Consider the following 17,876-nt stretch of genomic DNA (forward strand, 5'->3'; position numbering starts at 1 on the left):
TGGATGCGAGAATCACGGAAGGTCTATTTACAAGCCGCAAAGCTCGAGGCTGATCATAAGCCGTAGGAGCATCTGTTCAGGAGGAGTAGATAATGCTTTTGAACCTGGTGGGAAGTTGCAGATCCGCAAGGCCCTTAGACTTTCGCCAAAAGGCGACTGGAAGAAGACGCTGAGAGCGCACTCGCTGCCGCCTGCAAGCGTCGGACCGAGTCTAGGTGATTTGGGGAACAAGCTATACCCCGGGCTGTTGCTGTGGTCGCTGTGTGACGCTGCCATGGTACTGTAGCCGCTCATTGGGTATGGCGCACATCGCGGAAAGCACCCCAACTGTAACGGCGTTCATTTCAACCAAACATCCTGGAAGCCTTCAATCATAACCACACACTCAACATACTAGGCTCTGTCATCAATCGCTCAGCTCTTAAAGATTCGAACCGCGCCGAGATGAGGTTTCTTTCGACACACTCTTCTCTGGGCGTCGGCAAAACCGATGACTTTCTGCGAAGCATTGTTGTCGGAGCATTGTTGTCGGAGCACAGTCATTCTGGAAGCCATCTGTGCCTGAAGCCATCTCTCATGTTCATTTCCCGGCTCATGAGGGCGTTCGTTCCAGCGACTATCCATCCATCCAAGCGACAATTCGATTCGCGGATTGCAGCAGACCACCCCACTCGCTGCAAGTGTTGGACATGGATGCGAAGACAAACAGATCATCAGCGAATCAAGAAAGCAGATGGGACTCTCGGATGCAAAGGGCCTTCTGCGCATCAAAATACAGTACAAGATCAGACATTTGTCCTCTTTGGTTGACCTGCCTGGCATTTCCCACTCGGCTTCCGCGATGCAAGCAAGCAAAGGCAAATTGACCGTCATGGAGCTCGTGGAAAGCTCCATGCGAAAGTCGAACAGCATTTTTCTGGCTGTCATCGCTACCAACAATCTGCTCGCTAATCAATTTGATATGACGAAGGCAAAGGAGCACGGCCCGACGAAGGTCCGAACGCTTGGTGTGATATCAAGCCAGATATGTTCCTCGACAGCGAGGTGGATTGTCTGAACCTTATCCAACGACGAGAGACTGCTCACAAGCGGGCTCTTGGCGGGCAAATCCTCTGCAACCGCGCAGATTTCGAGGATGATCTCGGGCCGCGCGGGATTCAGTGGAGGGTGAATCTTCCGCGTCAAGAGCCTGGCCTTCATCTGTCATCACCGGCCGTGGAACAGTCACTATTCGGACCAAGCCGGAGCACGTTCTCCTCAAGAGAAAAGCCTACCTTCGGTTCTCGAAGACATCCAGAACGGCCGTGAAGGCATCGAATCCAGCGTGGCCGGGCCTTACCCCACTAGTGTACAATCATGACCATGTGTTGCTTCCTTTTCTGCGCTTATGATCAGCGTTTCTGAGGTCAAGAAATGCAATGTGCTCCAAAACTCCAAACATGGCGGTTGCTGCCTGATCTAGACCAATTGAGGAGCTATCACGGTGAGTTACGGTGCGAATTGGCGGGGAGGTATTGAGGTGGAGATGGGTGCACATCGCTTTCTAAGAGATGACACTATATGGAGCACCGGAAACATCCGGTACGCTCCCCTAAAGAGGAAGCGACTTGGCTATGAGCATAATTGTCGTTATTGGGGCATGATCTGTTATGCCCAGCCTCTCAATCCCCGTTTTTACGCAGGGGCTAGACAAGGGTTTGCGCCAGAAGCCAAAATGGAGGTGTGGGGGGCTCAGCCTTTAGGTTCCAGTGCAGTCATTTATGGATACCACGGCCATGACGGAGTATCCATGTGCCTTGACGTATCTGCTGTAACCCGCAACCAGCAGTACCTTTGCATGCATTACATGCTGCTTCATCTTTTTGGACTTGACCCACATAGGTTGGGCCCAAAGTCTTTCTTACTGTGTACATGCGACCACGATCAGAAGTGCGAGAGTGACTGCTGTGAAAGCCGGTTATGGATGCTTTGGAGTAGCTCTTGATTACACGCTGCCCCTCGCACTGTCGTACACCATCCCGACCCCACATTTTGGTTTGCAAACCAATCGCCACAGCCATTACCAGAGGTTTGCAGAAGCCCATCACAGCAACTTTCGACTTCTCAAACATTGAGGATGTTTGCGAGAGAGGAAGTGACTAATGATAAAAACTGTATGTAACTCGCCAGATACAAACATCATATTAGGTGGGGAAGCGACCGATACCAGTGTCTAACAAATCTGACGTTGAGAGCAAGGAATGGCATGAAAGGAGCAAAAGAATGTAGGAGAGGGCATCTAGCCTTGGGCACAGTACTCCGTACATGACACAACTTTTCTGTTCAATTTTACACCCAGGCAAAACATCCTGGGTACGCAGTACACAGTATCTAAGAACTTTCAACACTCGCCTCCCCCCATGTGTTTCTTGCGCAAGTTCCTTCCTCAGCTTCCGCGCGTCGAATCCGTACAAAGCACGTCTCGGCACCCATGTGACTGCCCTTCACCTACGCGACCAGCAGGTGCGAACAAAGGCTAGAAAGTTTACGCATCGCTTGTTCTGCGGCGCTTTCGTGGCTGCCCTTGTGGTCCCATGTGCGATTCGGTTGCGATGGCTGAGATTTCTTTGATCCCTCCGAACCTGGCCAACTGAATCAGCAAAGCTTGATGGGCCTTCTGGCAGCCCTCTCGCAACACACGCTCGCGCTGATCCAGATGGTGCATTCGAGTCACCAGACCCAGAGCACGATAATACCTGCTTCGCCACTCTCCGCTGACATCGTGAGCCGGAGGCACAATGGGCAGACGGAAAATGTCCCGATTTCTTCGTCTATACGGAAACGCTCATTATGTATGAAAACCAGCTCTTTTTGCGCGCCCGACAGGTACCGCTGCACGTTCCACATGTAATGCAGCGCAGTTCGAGCCTCGCAATTGGGGTCAAGACACATGGTGCATCGCTATTCGCGACCATCAGGCTAGTTAATGACAGTACCTATGGGGTTGATGAAGAGATTGGCCCACCTGCGGCCCCGGGTATGTGGGGTTGATCGATGGAAGGGACGTTACTCCGGGTCTAAGAAAGACTCGCGGGCGGAACGGTGGTGGGTTCCCGCCGTGGAATGAGTGGATCGGTGTCGACATCAGACAGGACACAGAGAAATGGTTTTGTCTGAATGTCTTCTGATGAGTTCCATATTGCTTCCGTGGCGCGCAACTACGGGCTTTTATGCTTTTTTCCCCTTCTTTATTTCTCTTTCGGCCTGGCCGCCTGCTATCCATTGTCATTGCAAGCAATCGGGAAGCTACATGGTCAATCTGTTATATTCTGTCAATTCGACATTGGCCGGTTATTTAACCAACACGATTGCTACCCCAACACCCAACCTATTGCCAAGTCGACCCCCGAGGCTAATTAACGGTCGCAACAAGATGGGGGACAAGGGAGAACGCGCCACTCCACCTTGCGACTGTGCCTCGATCTTCCTGCCAATACCGAGCTTGATGTTGGACCCACCAAGGCCTACGAGCTGCAGCCGTACTCCCTCGGTCAGATCTTGAGGCTTGACGTCCATCCACGTCCCTTCAGTCATGGTCTCCCCAGCCAAGCAAGCTAGTAAACCTGCGAGACGCATCATGTCACCCTATGTTGGTTTTTACTGATCATAGTGATGGTAAGGTTTTTCCGAGAGTACTCCAACTGATTAGTAAGTCGAGCACACTCATCTGCGCCGCTGTGCTTGCTTGTCTGACTACTGTATACGACGCGCTAAGGTTTGTGTCCGTGATCACGATGGTGCAGATGCAATTTTCCGTTCGAGGCGGCAGGCACGCTCCATATGCAGTCACGATTCGAGACACGAAGCCCAACTGTTCGTTGCCGTTTCCCCTCTGACATGCTGAATGCACTGTAGAGAGCTTTTTGGATTGGTGTTGCAGGGACAAACATCGAGCTCGTGTGCCCATCGCGCTGCGTGGTTCGCTTCGGTTTGCTGCACCAACGCAATGCGTATGTCGTTTTTCGGGCCGGTAAGGGAGTAATTTGCGATCAGTTTTCTGACCGAACATCGTGGTTTTCGGGTCCGCGGCTCTGCTTGTCCACTATCGGCGAGGTCAAAATGCGGTAACATCACAACCGCTCGCGCCATCCGTGGTGATTGTTCCAACAAACATTCCCTCGGATAAGCGTACGCGCGTCGCAAAACATGTCACTTTCTTTTTTGCACGTACTGCTGCCGTGATAAGCTTCTTCAAGCATCTGGTAATGGCTGCGGCGGCCTGCTTGCAAACAACATTTGAAATAGGATAGTGCGGATAGCAGCATATTCTAAGGATCTTCTTGTCAGTGTCCGCCATCGGCGCTGTACAGCATCGACATATGGGCCCGTACACCGTAAAAGCCCCTTCGGCCAGCCGCCAATCAGGCGAGTGTATTCACGCTGTCCCCAACACCACATGTAGCAGGCTCAATATCGCCAACCTCGGCCATGTGTCACACAACTTTGCTGCCCTATAGACCCTATTATGGAGGCAAATGGATCCGAGACTTCGACTCTCATTTCCTCTCGAGATCTCGACTGCTACAAGGGGATAGGCGGTATGCTGTGGCAGGCGTGGTCTCCGAAGCACGTGCGGAGGGCCGCGGGCTGACCAATGTCTTTGCGTCGCTGGTATCGAGGCAGCACGTGGCCGTTTCGTGCTCACACCGTTAACCAGATCGGCGTTATCGTCCGGAGTTGCGGCCATACTCCGGGTTGAAAAGCCCATGGACCAAGGAGGGTAAGCCTGGCAAGCACTTTGCAGGATGACTACGTCTGTTAGATCGGTATGTTACTCACAGCGCTAGCATAGCCTTGGCTGCAACGAAGCAAGGCCTCCAACCTCTCCCCGTCCAGACAGATAGGCAGGGCCTAACAAGGGCGGACGAGCGGAAGTGATTACCTACGCCAAAGTTCATTCGCTCAACCTATCCACTAGGTACATCGGTTTCTCCCTGGCGAAGTCCCTCCATAGCCGCCCGATTGAGCGTCGGGAACTACCTACGGCCACTGATAGGACGCTACAAGCGCACAGCCGAGAAGGCAGGAAACTTGCTATCCCCTGCGTATGGTGAGCGTGTCCACCAAGCGCCCCAGCAATTCGCTGCCGCCTTCACTGCGCCTTCTAACTCCATAGACTGACGCAATTGTTACTTTTGTTTCGGTTGAGCTTCTTTTCTTGGTCCTTCCACAGAAGCATTCGCTGTTTAAACCCATCCGTGAAACTCTCCCATACACAAATACTCGTGAGCCTATTGGCAGCCGGGAAAAGGATCGACAAGGCGCTTGCGCAGGGTCCACAAGTCGGATTTCTAAGGCGCATCTTACTGGTTGTCTCCCAGCCAACGACATGATACCCATCGCCCCGAGAACATCCGCCGATGGTTATCAGTTGTCCATCATAACCTTCACCATTCGCCCTTATCGTCACTGTCTACGTTGAAGCGAGGCTTCAATGACGAGATCAGCGAGCCTTTGCGCTGCAATTGATGCCTGGCGGGCCACTGTCCAAACGCCCGACGAGCACGGCAAACACGGCGAACAGGCGCAGCCCAGCCGTCCGCGAAAACGACGCCGCATCCATCCCAACACTAAGTTGAGGGTTCCATTGTCACCGCCATCGTCGCACTCTCCCTGTTTCGTTTCTTCTCTGATGGAATCCAGGCCCCTTACAGGAGTCAAACGAAAGCATGACAACAGTCAGCAGGACAATGACGGCGACGAAGAGCCAAGCGCAAGCCTTCTTCCTAATATACACGACATCCATTCCACACCGCGAGCGTCCCAGCTCAACGACCAACGCATTGCTCGCACATCCACGCCTAGCCTCTCATCGGCGTCTAGTGTTTCATCACGGTCGTCCTCACCTACGAAACAGTTGAGAAGACTGGCTCTTCAGGCCGACGGCTTTGTCCATCGCAAGTTTGCGAAGAGCCGCGCTGAATTGCCCTCCTCGCTCGCCACACTCGTCAACGAGCTGCAGGGAATCAGATGGGGGTTTCAACTACTGCCGCATGACATGCGCACCGAGGTACATACTTTAAAATCCATGACGAGATAGTCATCGCCTGCTCCATTCCCTTCTGCTATGGACGCTTGTCTTCTGCCGATTAAACCACAGACTGACAATTCGCTGCTCAAACGCCAGTTTGCCGACTTCGATATACCAGATCACGCTTATCTCCCCGAGGGCATTCCTGCACCACCCGGCTTCCGGTGCCCACCCCGGGATCTCGTTGCATGGTTACTAGACCAGGCCGAAGACTGCGAAATCAACCTTCACGGCGAACCTAGCTGGAACACGGAGCTCCATCTGCCAATGATGGAATGGGCACTTCGACCGAACCGCCAGCGCGGCCTTGTTGACTACACATACTGCACTGGCGCCCAGGTTGTTAAAACATACAGGGCGAAGCAATCAGCGTCGAACATGGTTGACTTTTGCATGGTCATCCGCCCTCCCGGAGGAAGTGCTGAGGCCAGCCGGATTGATGAGGTTCGGGAAAATCGACCAGATGTGACCATCAATCATACAGACCACGGAATTTTGTGCAAGAGCCCCATCGTCGTATCGTTCGAGACCAAGCGTCCCGGCGCTGACCTCGAGAAGGCGATGGTGCAGATGGGATCATGGCACTCGTCACAATGGAGGAGTTTTCTGCAAGGCCCTACCGACCCGCGGGCAGTTCACTTTTTGCCGGGCGTCATTATCAGCGGCCACAGCTGGTCTTTCGTTGCTAGCGCGATTCAAGATGGCAAGTCCATTCTTTACAGCGACGTCGAGCTCGGCAAGACGTCGACCGAGTTCGGGATCATCACTGTGCTTCTTGCCATGCAGCACCTCGCCCACTGGGCTGAAAACACATACTGGCCCGTATTCAAGTCCGAGATCCTTCAAATGTGACTAGCTGCCATTGTAGGTACCACAGTCTACTTCGAATTCACAATCCTTCAAGCAGCGTCGCATACGGCCGAACCGTGAGCGAAATATGAGGTGTTCATGCGCTGATTTAGAGGAGACCAACGGCGTCTCTGCGGCAGTAGCAAGATCGATGATTGATGGTCCGTACCGAACGTAAGGATACCCCGTTCGTGTCCAGATTTCTCTACCTTTGGCCCAAGCCCCTAAGCGCTACGCTAATATTCCCCTCCACCTCTTGTAGCTATGGCTCAACGTTTCCAACACGGCGGGAATATGGCTCCGTCTACGATTGTCCCGTCCAGAAGTTGTCACATGCCGTGGTAAGGCAGCTGCACCGTTCCATAAGGATGAGCTGATGCTAGAGTGTGAGGTCGATTGTGTTTAGCCTGATGTCTAACCGATTGCGGTTGACAGTTCCGGCAAGTCCCTTTGAACCACACTCAGCCTATCCCGAGATTGGCAGTAGCTGGACAACATGCAATTCGGCCGTCATTCGTGCGTGTCGTCAGGATACCGGCCTGGGTTCATTTGGCATGCGCGTTCGGGGCGAGAAGAATTCGGCGCCGATGGAATGGATTGAATGCTCGAAACCAGGAGAAGGACTATTGAAGAGCTAATTTTAATCTTGGCCCACAATACGGCTGTCGAGGACACTTAGGCAAGATCAGCGACTAGCTATTTTGGATGCCATAACCTTACATCTCAACCCCGTCTTCTTGGACTGACGTAGACTTCATACTTTGTGTGATGAAGGATGCGGACTCCTCATCTGTCTCGAGCTCGCCCAAATTCGAACCGCGGGACCAGAATCCCGACGAGATCGTTCCCGTCGTCGTAAGTGACGGCCCCGCTGTTGAGTCCATTGTCATTGGTCGCCGGGTTCCAAGTCTCGTCTCGAGGTCACGCACAGCCGCTTGTTCCAGATGTCGGCTGAGCTCCCAGAGCCGGGCTTTCTGCTGCTTCCTGATGGAAGCATGGCATGGGGGGGACATCCAGGCTGGGTAGATTTTCTGGTGGCTTGCCGATACTCCAATATTGAGGGGATGGCGGGACATGAACTCGTTGCAGAGGTAGCAAGCCTTTTTGCTAGTACCCATGAACAAAATCCTAGGTGTAAGGTGGGGATGGTGGTCGTAAAAGCTGAGCAGCTGCATTTCAGCGTGCACAACGAGTGTCAGCTTGCAAGCTCGTCGTAATTTTGTCTCGGGGTCGTTCGTTAACCAGGTTTGACCGAGTTTCTCCCTTAACGCTTCTGGGTCGCTTTGGGCAATTTTCTTGAGCATTGTCAAGAGAGGTTCCCTCTGTGTGCCTAGCGAGAAACCCTCCGGCTTCGGAGCTTCGATGGCTTCGATGTGTATCCCTGTGAAGATGCTTGGTTGCTTCACGGCCAATTTGAGCATCGCCTTGGTTGCAGCAAAGTATCGCCCTAGCTTGTAAACGTATTTCAACCACGAGGGTAACGTCCCGTCTTCGAGCCCGAAGAGCCTTTCGAGGTGTTCAGAATACATCCATCTACCGCGTGATGCCCACTGGACATGCGGTATGAACTGGGTAATATGGCTTCCGGCATCGAGAGACGCAAGTGATGGCAGGTTACGGACCCATGTCCTAAAACCCAGCTCTTCGGCGTTGTCTGAGGATAACTGATCCATTTCTTGGATAGCACGTTCGATGGTAGTTCTGATCTCCGGAAGACTTATCTTCTCCACGAGTGCGCGAATCCTGTCTTGAGTAAGAACGACGACCTTACGCAACACCTCAAGTTTCACGTCGTCCGGTCTCTTATCTAGGGTTCGTGTTGATCAGCGTCTCATTCGGATTGCTCTATTTTCGCCGTGAATTACCCCTCAGAGAAACTGCTGTGAGATCGACGAGAACATCCTGCAGTTGATTGAGCAATTCCTTGGGAACGCCCAGATTCCTGGCAAGTCGCAGGACTGTCCCACCTGGATGATCCTGCTCCAGACCTACTGCAGAGGCAGTTTCACCCCCTATCCTTGAAGTCGAAGATATTAAAGCAAACGAGTCGAGGAATTTCTTTTGGTACTGCTCATGTTTCCAGTAATTATCGTGAGGATGCCTATCGAGGCTATGAGTTGTAGGCTCACCACGTACTGGATCAATCAGATGTAGTAGTGCCGTAACAATCACGAATCGCTCGTGAGCCTTGCCAGTGAGGCTTGTCGGGGTTGTCTCCGCCATGTAACGAGCCTCTGCCAACTCACTCTACCGGCCTTGATTGTATTGCATCCTCCTGAGAATTGGCCGGGCTGTCGATTGCGTTGAGGCCGGGGGATCGTTTCACTTGAAATGATCATTTATACCTTCTCACTTCCCCCTTCAACGCACTTGAGAGGATCCGCATTTGGCTTAGGCTTGCTGCTGGAGGCCGGGCGTCTTCCATTGGCCGGGCAAAGAGACTCTCGCATAACACGCCCACGCTCCGACCTACATCGTAATAGGTTCCCGTCAACTGTCACGTGGCAAGGACCAGGACATGGCAAAAGGATTTGTTGAGCAACAGCGCGAAAGCCTAAATAACTGCAGCACAGATCCACTCTCCCACTTGATGGCTAGAACGGTGGACCCCACCTGCTCGAGTCGCATCCAACGATCGGGGCCGACGCTCGATCATAGAGCGGGGTTACGTCGCTAGCTGCGCTCCAGGCTTCCTTGAAAACCCATCGAAGCCCACCTCCACATATCATTTTTTGCAAGCAAAACATCAGCAACCACGGATGCATTGGACACGATAAAACATGGCCTGGGCACCAGCTACAGGGTTTCGAATCGGTGCGATAGATCCCACGCTTCTTGAGGGCGATGTCACTATGCCATTGACCATTTGTTCGCAAGGTCCGCAAAATGACACTACCAGTGACACTGATCGATCGGATTCGAACGTCTTGAACCACTCATGTCTCTTCGCATACGACTCTGCGGCGAATGACTTGACGTGCGATTTGCCTCTCCATCCGTCTACCGCCCCTCCGCACCCTTCCGAGATCCTTTCACCCTCTCAACTGTCTTGAGGCATTGGAGAGTTGCCACCGCTTCACCAACAGATGAATATCTTTAGTGAGTACGCGGAGCAAACGGTGATGGGGAATTCATTAGGCGCAGAGGTGGCTTGCTTGGGGGCGATTTTCGACTGGGGGCCACAGTTGTCAAATCCAGTACCGAACTCGACAGAAGCCAGTCTCGCTCCGTTTTCGACCAGCAGAGCATCTGCCCCATCGAGACATGCCAGGAAAATCTTTCGTTGTCACTGGAAGGGCTGTTCGTTCACTGCTAAAGACCCAGGCTTCTTTGAGTGAGTATGGTGAATTGCTGATGACTTTTCACTGCGCTAGAAAACTCCCGCTCACACCTCTCAGCGAACACGTCTCGCGGCACCGGAAGTGTCCGAAGGTTGAATGCCTGTCATGCTTCAAGGGAGAGAAAGAGAAGCGACGACATGTCTGGAAGACGCACAGATTATGGGCGCAGTTGGTGGGATTTCCTACCATCGGTGGGATTTGCGACGAGTGTGGCAAGACTTTCATTCGGGATGATTACGTGATCGCCATAAGAGAAGAAAACATAAACATTAAATGAGGCATAAGTCAAATATCAATGATGCTGCTCATGTCTTCCTTCTAAACTCGTTCAGAGTACACACAGTGCTACCAATCTTTTGCTATCCGGGCAGAATCTGAACGTATAAGGTATGCTTCTAGCACAATCACAAAGGTCTTGCCTAGTCACGATCGAAACGTAAAATATAGTACTGCGATCCATCGAAGTATCTCGAACCGACGTTGGAGTCTATCACACACTCCCGTATTCTTAGAGAAAGGATATCTTTTGGAATCTATATACGGCTTCATTCTGCCCAGATCAGCCGTAGTACATCCGATTCTATGTCGCCAAAGCTCGTACCAATACCGTCAGGTCACAAAGGGGCGGGCAAGATTATTGTGAAGTACAAAGCTGGTGGGTCGTAGATGATCTGAGAAGGTAAGAGATTGATTCATCCGCCAACGACAAGCGGGCGGGGCTCAAACGAAAATCCGACCGACTGTTTGCGGGAGCGGAGGAGTTAGCACGGAGGAGCAGCAAGACACCGGTGAATCCCGACGTTGAAGACAGAGCTTGCTCTTTCGCTGTAGATGCTGATGCATCTGTCGCTTTGATAGTTTGATGGTGTATGTGTGGTCTGGACATTGTTGTGGTGGCAACATCACAGGGCTCAAGGTCCGGAAAGAAAGTAGAATTATGCACACGTCTTGAAAAACGCTTTTGGCCATCCTCGGTTCGATGAGACCAGGAGCGGGGTAGCTCAGAAAAGATCATCGCTCTCTTCTGAAAACTTAGGACTTTAGAAGCACAACGAACCTTGTGGGCCTTACTATCTGACGATCTAGGTGATCCGCTGAAGAGTGACTTTGGGTGCAATTTTCACACTGTCATCGAAGGTGACGGAGAATGAAGAATCCTTGGGCACGTGTTGAGATGGAGGTGCAGCTCGGCCGTTCCAGCGTATGTCACAAAACGAAATGCATAGTGATAGACATAGTAAAGCGCCACCATATAGTGAGCGATGCTGCGTCACGCAGAATATCACGCGGTTCGCCCTTGGCCAAGATCTCATCTGTCAACGAATTTCGCGTTAATCCTATATCCAAGAAATGCGCATAAGCTACTTGTATCAGTTGGACGCAGCATAGACGATCACCAGAACTGGTCCCTGACTGGAGTGACATGTAGATCGCGCAGGCGTTTTAAAAAGGATGCCTGACCTTGATCGTCGGAATGGCCTTTCTCGTTTCCAGAAATATTTCCAGGCAGACCGAATCCTTCATGCGTCATAAGACCATTTTCTTTTCGTCCAGGCAAAGCTCAGAATTTATTTTAAGAAGTTGTTATGTAACACAGTAGGTTATCGCTTTTCAAACCTGGAGCGCATCTCAACACGTATTTAGAGTCATATAAGGCATACACATCTAGTCCACGGCCAGCCAAATGCGGATCAGAACGATCAGCCATGATCAGAATCTTCGGATCATATGGAATCACCTTTAGATCGGATTAACTAAAGCACAAAATAAAAGTGTCAAACGGTTACGTACGCGCGGCACGCGTTAGCAATGAGCCATAGACGCTAGAGTTACGTTACGTCTGGGATGTTTAACGAACTTACTCCCTTGACGAAAAGCTCTCACTCCATGTAATTCCCGCCTGAATTAGCGTGGTACGACTGCAGACGATCCGAATACTAGCGCTGTGAAGCTACCTGTTTCGATCTCTTCATGATTCCGTCAGCGATTTTGTAACGTAGATCCGGTTGACCTCATTGAATGTCTGTGGGAGAAGCGAGTCAATGTAGACAAAGCCCTGGCTGCTATCTATCGTACCCCTCTCGTGTCCAGCCCATGTAACTATCCGTACTCAACTAGGGGCTTCCGGTACTCTTTTCAAAGAGCAGAATCGGGAAGGGAAGCAAGCGAGCCACTGGCGAAGCGTAAGACATGCCAGCTTGGCGGTGAGGGTGCACGCAGGCACAATTATCCGCCCGTGCCCCATGCATGTTGAATTAAAGGCAAATGTCTCTGAGATGGTGGCGCAATGCTTGATGGTCCATATTATCACAACGGCGATTAGCGTCCACGACGTACGTACTTCCGAATATGAGCTTCATGTTAATGGGAAGAAGGTCTTTCTCAAAACTGCTGGCAAGATACCTGTTTGCTCACAAAGCTGAATACTATTCACGCGGTTCCCGCCCTGCGTAAAGGCACCGAACCAGTGAAGAAACCAATCCATTCTCACTGACTAAATTTCTAACTACGCTCAGGATCACGGCCAGTACGAAAATCTGTCTGGTGCTCGCAAAGGCCCCACCAGCGGTAGACAGGAGCTGACCTTAGACCTTTCCGTCTCCAGCCTCTTTCAAGTCGACTACGGGCGCCTGTACATCGCCCAATCCGAGAGTCTGTTCGTCGCGACAGCTTGTCTCAAGTCCAAGAGCTTTCTGTAGTTCGGCCACTGCTAGGAGTTTGAATGGGACGCCCCCGCGGATGCCGTACTTTTCATCCGCCCTGAGCTTCGTCCGAGCGACCTCTCTGGAGTGACCGTTCAAGATCGTCTTCAGGGCAAGTGAGCTCAAGCCTTCGCTAAGCAGCTTAGCCTCGTTGAAGGCGATAGTACTGTATATGTCTCTGTCGCCTGATTGTTGTTCGTCTAGCTGGCGATGATATTTCGCCACGTCTTTCGACAGATTGCCGTCGAAAAGAACTACCTGTATGGAAAACTCGGAACCACCGCCTTTGACGTCTTTCAAACGCTTCCTGATCAGTTCTGCTTCCTTGTATTCCAAGGGGGATGCCGTGAGCAAGATGACGTTGGTAGGATGCGACGTCTTGTTGTTAGACAACCGCGACTGCAATGCGATGGACCGCTCAATGGTGAAGCGAATGCTATTCCGGAGTTTTGGCTGAGCTTGCGCTTCCTTGATAGCTGTGTTGTAGACAGCGAGGAGCTGCTCCATTGTCAGATCTTTGGCTCTCCAGCCTTCCCAAAACCCAATCTTTTCCTCGCGAATATGGTCTAGTAGCTGGCAGTGCATCTCGCCATCCGACATACGCTCCATAGCCGACGTCTTCTTCTCCTCCTCGATGACGAGTTTCCGCATCCACGCCTGAAATCCCATATCTTGGAGAGTTGGCGAGTCTTTCACGATTGCTTCAGCTTCGTCCCAGCGTGAAGTCTTGAAAAGCTGATCTAGCGCGTGTGCCATCTTGGATCTCTCCTCGGAGACGTAGACGCCGTCGCTATTGCTATAGCTGGTGAAGAAGAAGCTCATTTCGCACCCGTATGCTTCCGCCAGAAGCCTGAGAAATGCACCAACGAATTTTATGCAACGCCGGGCTTCAGCGTCCTGTTTGGGGCTCTCGTCCATGTACACCTGGTATCCTTTCTCCCGGAGCGGCCGGAAAGCGTTCTCCTTGTTGGCTTCTTGGACGAGGCGGATGATATCAGCCTTCGATCTTTCTTCGTTCGGATATGCGGGCAAAGCCTCGTCTGGTAGAAAAAAGAGAGGAGCTTGACTGCCGCTATGCGTATCCCGTATGGTGTGCGAAGCATTCCCGACTGGGCCATGGCCAAAGTCCAGCTCATGACCATGGCGTGGTTTTGACTTCGAGAAACAGGAGCCCATTGCGATGAGAGCTAGTAAGGTGATTTGTAGACCAGGACAAAGAGAGTGAATGAAGACGATTGCAAGAAGAAGTTCCTGTACGATGAGGACGGGCACGTCTGGTGTTCTATATAGTAGTTGCTGGAGTGCGATGCGGGAACTGCTATGCAGTCCTGATCCCATAACCGGGCTTGACTGAGGTAGAGGTGACGCGAATTCTCGCCTTGTCGAGGCGAGGTGAAAACGCCTCATGGGCTGACTCAAGAACAGACGACGCGATATCGGGCGGTCACGGAGGAGGCGAATAGCAGGAGACGAACACCACCCCGGTGTCTCCTTGGCCAGCTTCGCACAGCCTCGCGATGTGACCACACAAAGTACCGTACATAATTGCCCATCTACTGCCTCCGGTTGTGGACGTCTTGCAGAGTGTACAGCGACAGCCGTGGGTGGAAACTCCACGGCACAGACAGGAGCGGAGGCTTCCGTCCACGGCTCCTGGTCTGGCTAGATGACCCGCGCACACAGTGGAGAGCCATGTTGGCCGGGTTTTGTGACTTCCCTTGCACCAGGAAGTAGCCATTAATGATAGTCACCGCGTGGCACGGACATCTTGCAGAGACCGAGAGCACAGCGGGCGTTCCCTGCCCGTCCTGCAGTTCATCTCAATCCAGTGGGACCTCGTCACCGATCAAGAACTGGCCAGAGCTTCAGGGGTGTACATTACGCAGCAACGAATATGCCCATAGACCGTAGTACTGGGTAGGCCTTTTCAGGCCCCGACGGGGAGTACGTCGCCTGAAGCACCAACAGCAGGAAGTAGATTACGGAGCACACACCTCCCCTGTCATCTGCAGTTGGGTGCACCTTGCAGGGCGATTTGTACGGTTGGACCATGCGGACCCGCACGTACCGCGCTTCCTGGCAGAGCGCTTGGGTACGCATCAAGCCCTGTCGTGGAGGTCCCTGAAGGGAGCGAGCCAGGGTGCGCGAAATTCTCGAGACGGGGGATAGGTTACTTTGTTGATCTCGAGGTGGGTGCGGCCCAGCCGGCCGAGTGGTCATGTTATGCTCCGGCGGATCGTAAGTTGGCTCTGTGGCCATCGCAGCCAACGCCGTCGTGCCGCGAACCGCAGTCCACGGCCGTCCGAGCGTACGAGGCGCTTGCTTTTGAATGCGCAAACTGCTCGGCGTGGTGCTAGTATGAGGAGCCTATCCCGTCGCGCTCCATTGACAGCCACGGATGAGGCTGGTAGTGGCGATTGCTCAGCTACATCCGTTGTCTCTGTGTCTAAGTCCGCATCGCTGGAGTCGACGGGACCCAGGCTGCCAATCTGACGTTTGCACATCGAATGGCCTGCACAAGTTATAAACACTCTTAGGGCAGATCGCAGCCTTTACACGATCGTGAGGACCAGTCCAGCAACGCCCTAGATGCATACGGCAATACACAGCCCAATCGCCTGTTTCCGTGCCGACATACCAAATCTTCTGCGGTATTACAAGCAAACGTGCGAAGTGACTTGATCTAGAAGAATAATACCTGAGCGTTCTCTCTTTCCCAGAAGGCTTGCCAAACAGATCGTAGCTAAGAAGAAAATGTCACTCATGAAAGCACCCTCCGCCGCATGTCTCTGGCTGTTTCCATCGCGTCACACTGCGGACTGTCAGATGGAGCCTTGGGCGAAAGGATCAGTATCCAGTCATCTGTGCCTCCCGGTTGCGCGAATACTATGTACTGCTCAAGCTTTCACTGTGATAGGCTCTGTAGTGTGAGTACTAATGGCCCGAGACGTTGTCAGCTGTCGACTTGAGTGCTAATCGCCATCAAGCCCGGGGTCGGATATGTCGTTCTGCCATTCTATCTGGAGTAGGCCTGCTACTAGTACTGTCGATGAACATCTAGGAAGAAAGATCTCACTTCACTTTGAGTTACGAGTGTCGTATCTTGTGCCAAGAAGGTCGAAACATGTGACCCCTTGCCTCTGGTCCCTCCATAGTTGATGGGGGTAGCGACATCGATTTCGAGAATACATCAATCATCTCCAGGCACGTAATAACTTAGTGTGACCTATCAAACACACTGTTCTTGATGGAACGGACAGCTTAAAGCACATTCTAGTTTCCTCAGTCCCGATCTGTGGGGTCATTGCCTAGAATCGCTTCTGAAGCTTGTCGAGACTTTGCAGTAGCAGGAAGATAGTTCAGCACTGACATATATCACATGTTCACACTGCTATCCAATGGCCTCAAGCCCATCGTCACGATGAGGCACATTAGTATAGGCGAGCGCATTGCCACACAAAGCCTCTGACGACGACAGAAATGTCATATTGTGTCGCTGCAGAATGTAAAAAGATATGGCCCCCTGTATGAGCTCTTTCAAGCTGGTCTAAGCCGTTTGCTACTACGCACGTCATCTTCTTAGTTCCTCCTTTAATGACAGCCATCGATCACACCTCAAGACTCGAGGATCGGTCAGCCGGGTATCAAGCGGCTTGCAAGTGCATTGTCTGGAATCTGCCCATTATTGGTGCTCCCCGAATGGTTCTGACCCATGCCAAAGCCGTCGATGGGCAATATGAGCACATCCACACACAATGTCGGTCTTTCCAAATATGAGAAACTCATAATGTCCGTCAAGTCTGAGTTGCTAGATTCCAAGTAGTCAAATAAGACTTTGGTCCACACTGCGGAACCGGTGATATACGAGATATCGAGGTTGCTATGCCTGTCTTTTGCCTCGTCGACTCCGTCTTGAGCCGTAGGACGCCTCATGGACGTGACCACCTGGGATATCATGTTGTGGATAACCGGATGCCCAGGTGCAGCAGCAATTGTGGAATGGGCAAACTGCAACGGGTAAGCTTTGTCTTTTTGTGGCGCATGGTCTTGCTGATCGTATATGATGCCGACAACTAAGCGGACATGACTCCGCAGGTGGCCTGGAACCCATGTATCAATTGGCTTCAGGGCGATAGTATCTAAATCGGCATAGATTCCGCCTCCAGCTTCCAGGAGGAGATATCGAAGCAGACTAGATCCCATACCAGCATTGCCCAGTTGATCATACGTGTGATAAACGTCGGAGGTATTACCGTAGTGTGACTTCACAAAGCTGTTGCTGCTTCTGCCGTCGACTAGAGCGCTGTGGGGTCTCAGCTCGTGCTGTACGGAGACAAAGCCGACTTACTACGTATGTCCTCCGTTGAGGGCCAGCCACGTGCTGATGTGCTCCATCGTCGTCCATCTCACGGAGTCATTCATGCCGTTGGCTTTCGGTAAACTGATCTACCAGATATAGGGCGGTATGGAGTGCTCTGACAGTGAAAAAGACCAAGAATATGAATGATGCTCGTTGGCGCATAAGATCAACGGTCCATAAAGCATTTGCTGCAAAAGACTGACCACAAAGAATCGACGTAATACGCGATCATTGAGGCTGTGCAGGAAGTAGGTGCTGATGGAGATGAGTAAAACCGTTGCAATGATGACGGGAGCTCGTCGGCTAGATGCCGGACGAGAGAAGCGGCATCCGGCGATTATCACGGACGCTTGGACCTCCTTTCTGGACTTCATCGGATCTTAGCGTCGTGTGCGACTAAAATGTGGATGACAAAGTATTTCGATCGGGGGGTGTAGTCATGTACTGTAGGTAGTTTGAGCGCGGACTAGATACCGTACCGAACACCCAATATGTAATTGTCAATGCTGTTGTGTGCCGAAATATTTGACCTGGAAGTCTGCGTGCCTTTTGAG

The 17,876-nt window shown here is 52.1% G+C and overlaps 5 protein-coding genes across 5 annotated transcripts; 2 read left to right on the forward strand and 3 right to left on the reverse strand.

Moving 5' to 3' along the window:
* The first annotated feature begins 5,076 nt into the window (after nt 1-5,076).
* On the forward strand, nt 5,077-7,159 carry BDP55DRAFT_684721 (uncharacterized protein). The gene is made up of 3 exons (XM_060576415.1): nt 5,077-6,049; nt 6,167-6,934; nt 7,038-7,159. The coding sequence occupies exons 1-2, from the start codon at nt 5,474-5,476 to the stop codon at nt 6,920-6,922; spliced, it is 1,332 nt and encodes a 443-aa protein (XP_060422539.1). The 5' UTR covers nt 5,077-5,473; the 3' UTR covers nt 6,923-6,934; nt 7,038-7,159.
* Nucleotides 7,160-7,355: 196 nt separating this feature from the next.
* BDP55DRAFT_760807 (uncharacterized protein) lies at nt 7,356-9,142 on the reverse strand (the record flags this gene model as incomplete). The annotated part of the gene is made up of 2 exons (XM_060580851.1): nt 7,356-8,726; nt 8,785-9,142. The coding sequence occupies 2 exons, from the start codon at nt 9,140-9,142 to the stop codon at nt 7,636-7,638; spliced, it is 1,449 nt and encodes a 482-aa protein (XP_060422540.1). The 3' UTR covers nt 7,356-7,635.
* A 701-nt stretch (nt 9,143-9,843) lies between these two features.
* Nucleotides 9,844-10,746, forward strand: BDP55DRAFT_420800 (uncharacterized protein). Its single transcript, XM_060567450.1, has 3 exons — nt 9,844-10,253; nt 10,318-10,647; nt 10,708-10,746. The coding sequence occupies exons 1-2, from the start codon at nt 10,006-10,008 to the stop codon at nt 10,535-10,537; spliced, it is 468 nt and encodes a 155-aa protein (XP_060422541.1). The 5' UTR covers nt 9,844-10,005; the 3' UTR covers nt 10,538-10,647; nt 10,708-10,746.
* Nucleotides 10,747-12,600: 1,854 nt separating this feature from the next.
* BDP55DRAFT_684730 (uncharacterized protein) lies at nt 12,601-14,195 on the reverse strand. The gene has a single exon (XM_060576416.1). The coding sequence runs from the start codon at nt 14,136-14,138 to the stop codon at nt 12,846-12,848; it is 1,293 nt and encodes a 430-aa protein (XP_060422542.1). The 5' UTR covers nt 14,139-14,195; the 3' UTR covers nt 12,601-12,845.
* A 2,233-nt stretch (nt 14,196-16,428) lies between these two features.
* BDP55DRAFT_684734 (uncharacterized protein) lies at nt 16,429-17,597 on the reverse strand. Its single transcript, XM_060576417.1, has 2 exons — nt 17,311-17,597; nt 16,429-17,265 (listed from the first exon to the last, which is right to left on the reverse strand). Exons 1-2 carry the CDS (start codon nt 17,382-17,384, stop codon nt 16,596-16,598), a joined length of 744 nt encoding a protein of 247 aa, XP_060422543.1. The 5' UTR covers nt 17,385-17,597; the 3' UTR covers nt 16,429-16,595.
* Nucleotides 17,598-17,876: the final 279 nt, after the last annotated feature.

The sequence above is a fragment of the Colletotrichum godetiae genome (assembly GCF_030913485.1).
Source record: "Colletotrichum godetiae strain CBS 193.32 chromosome Unknown BDP55scaffold_85, whole genome shotgun sequence".
NCBI lineage: Eukaryota > Fungi > Ascomycota > Sordariomycetes > Glomerellales > Glomerellaceae > Colletotrichum > Colletotrichum godetiae.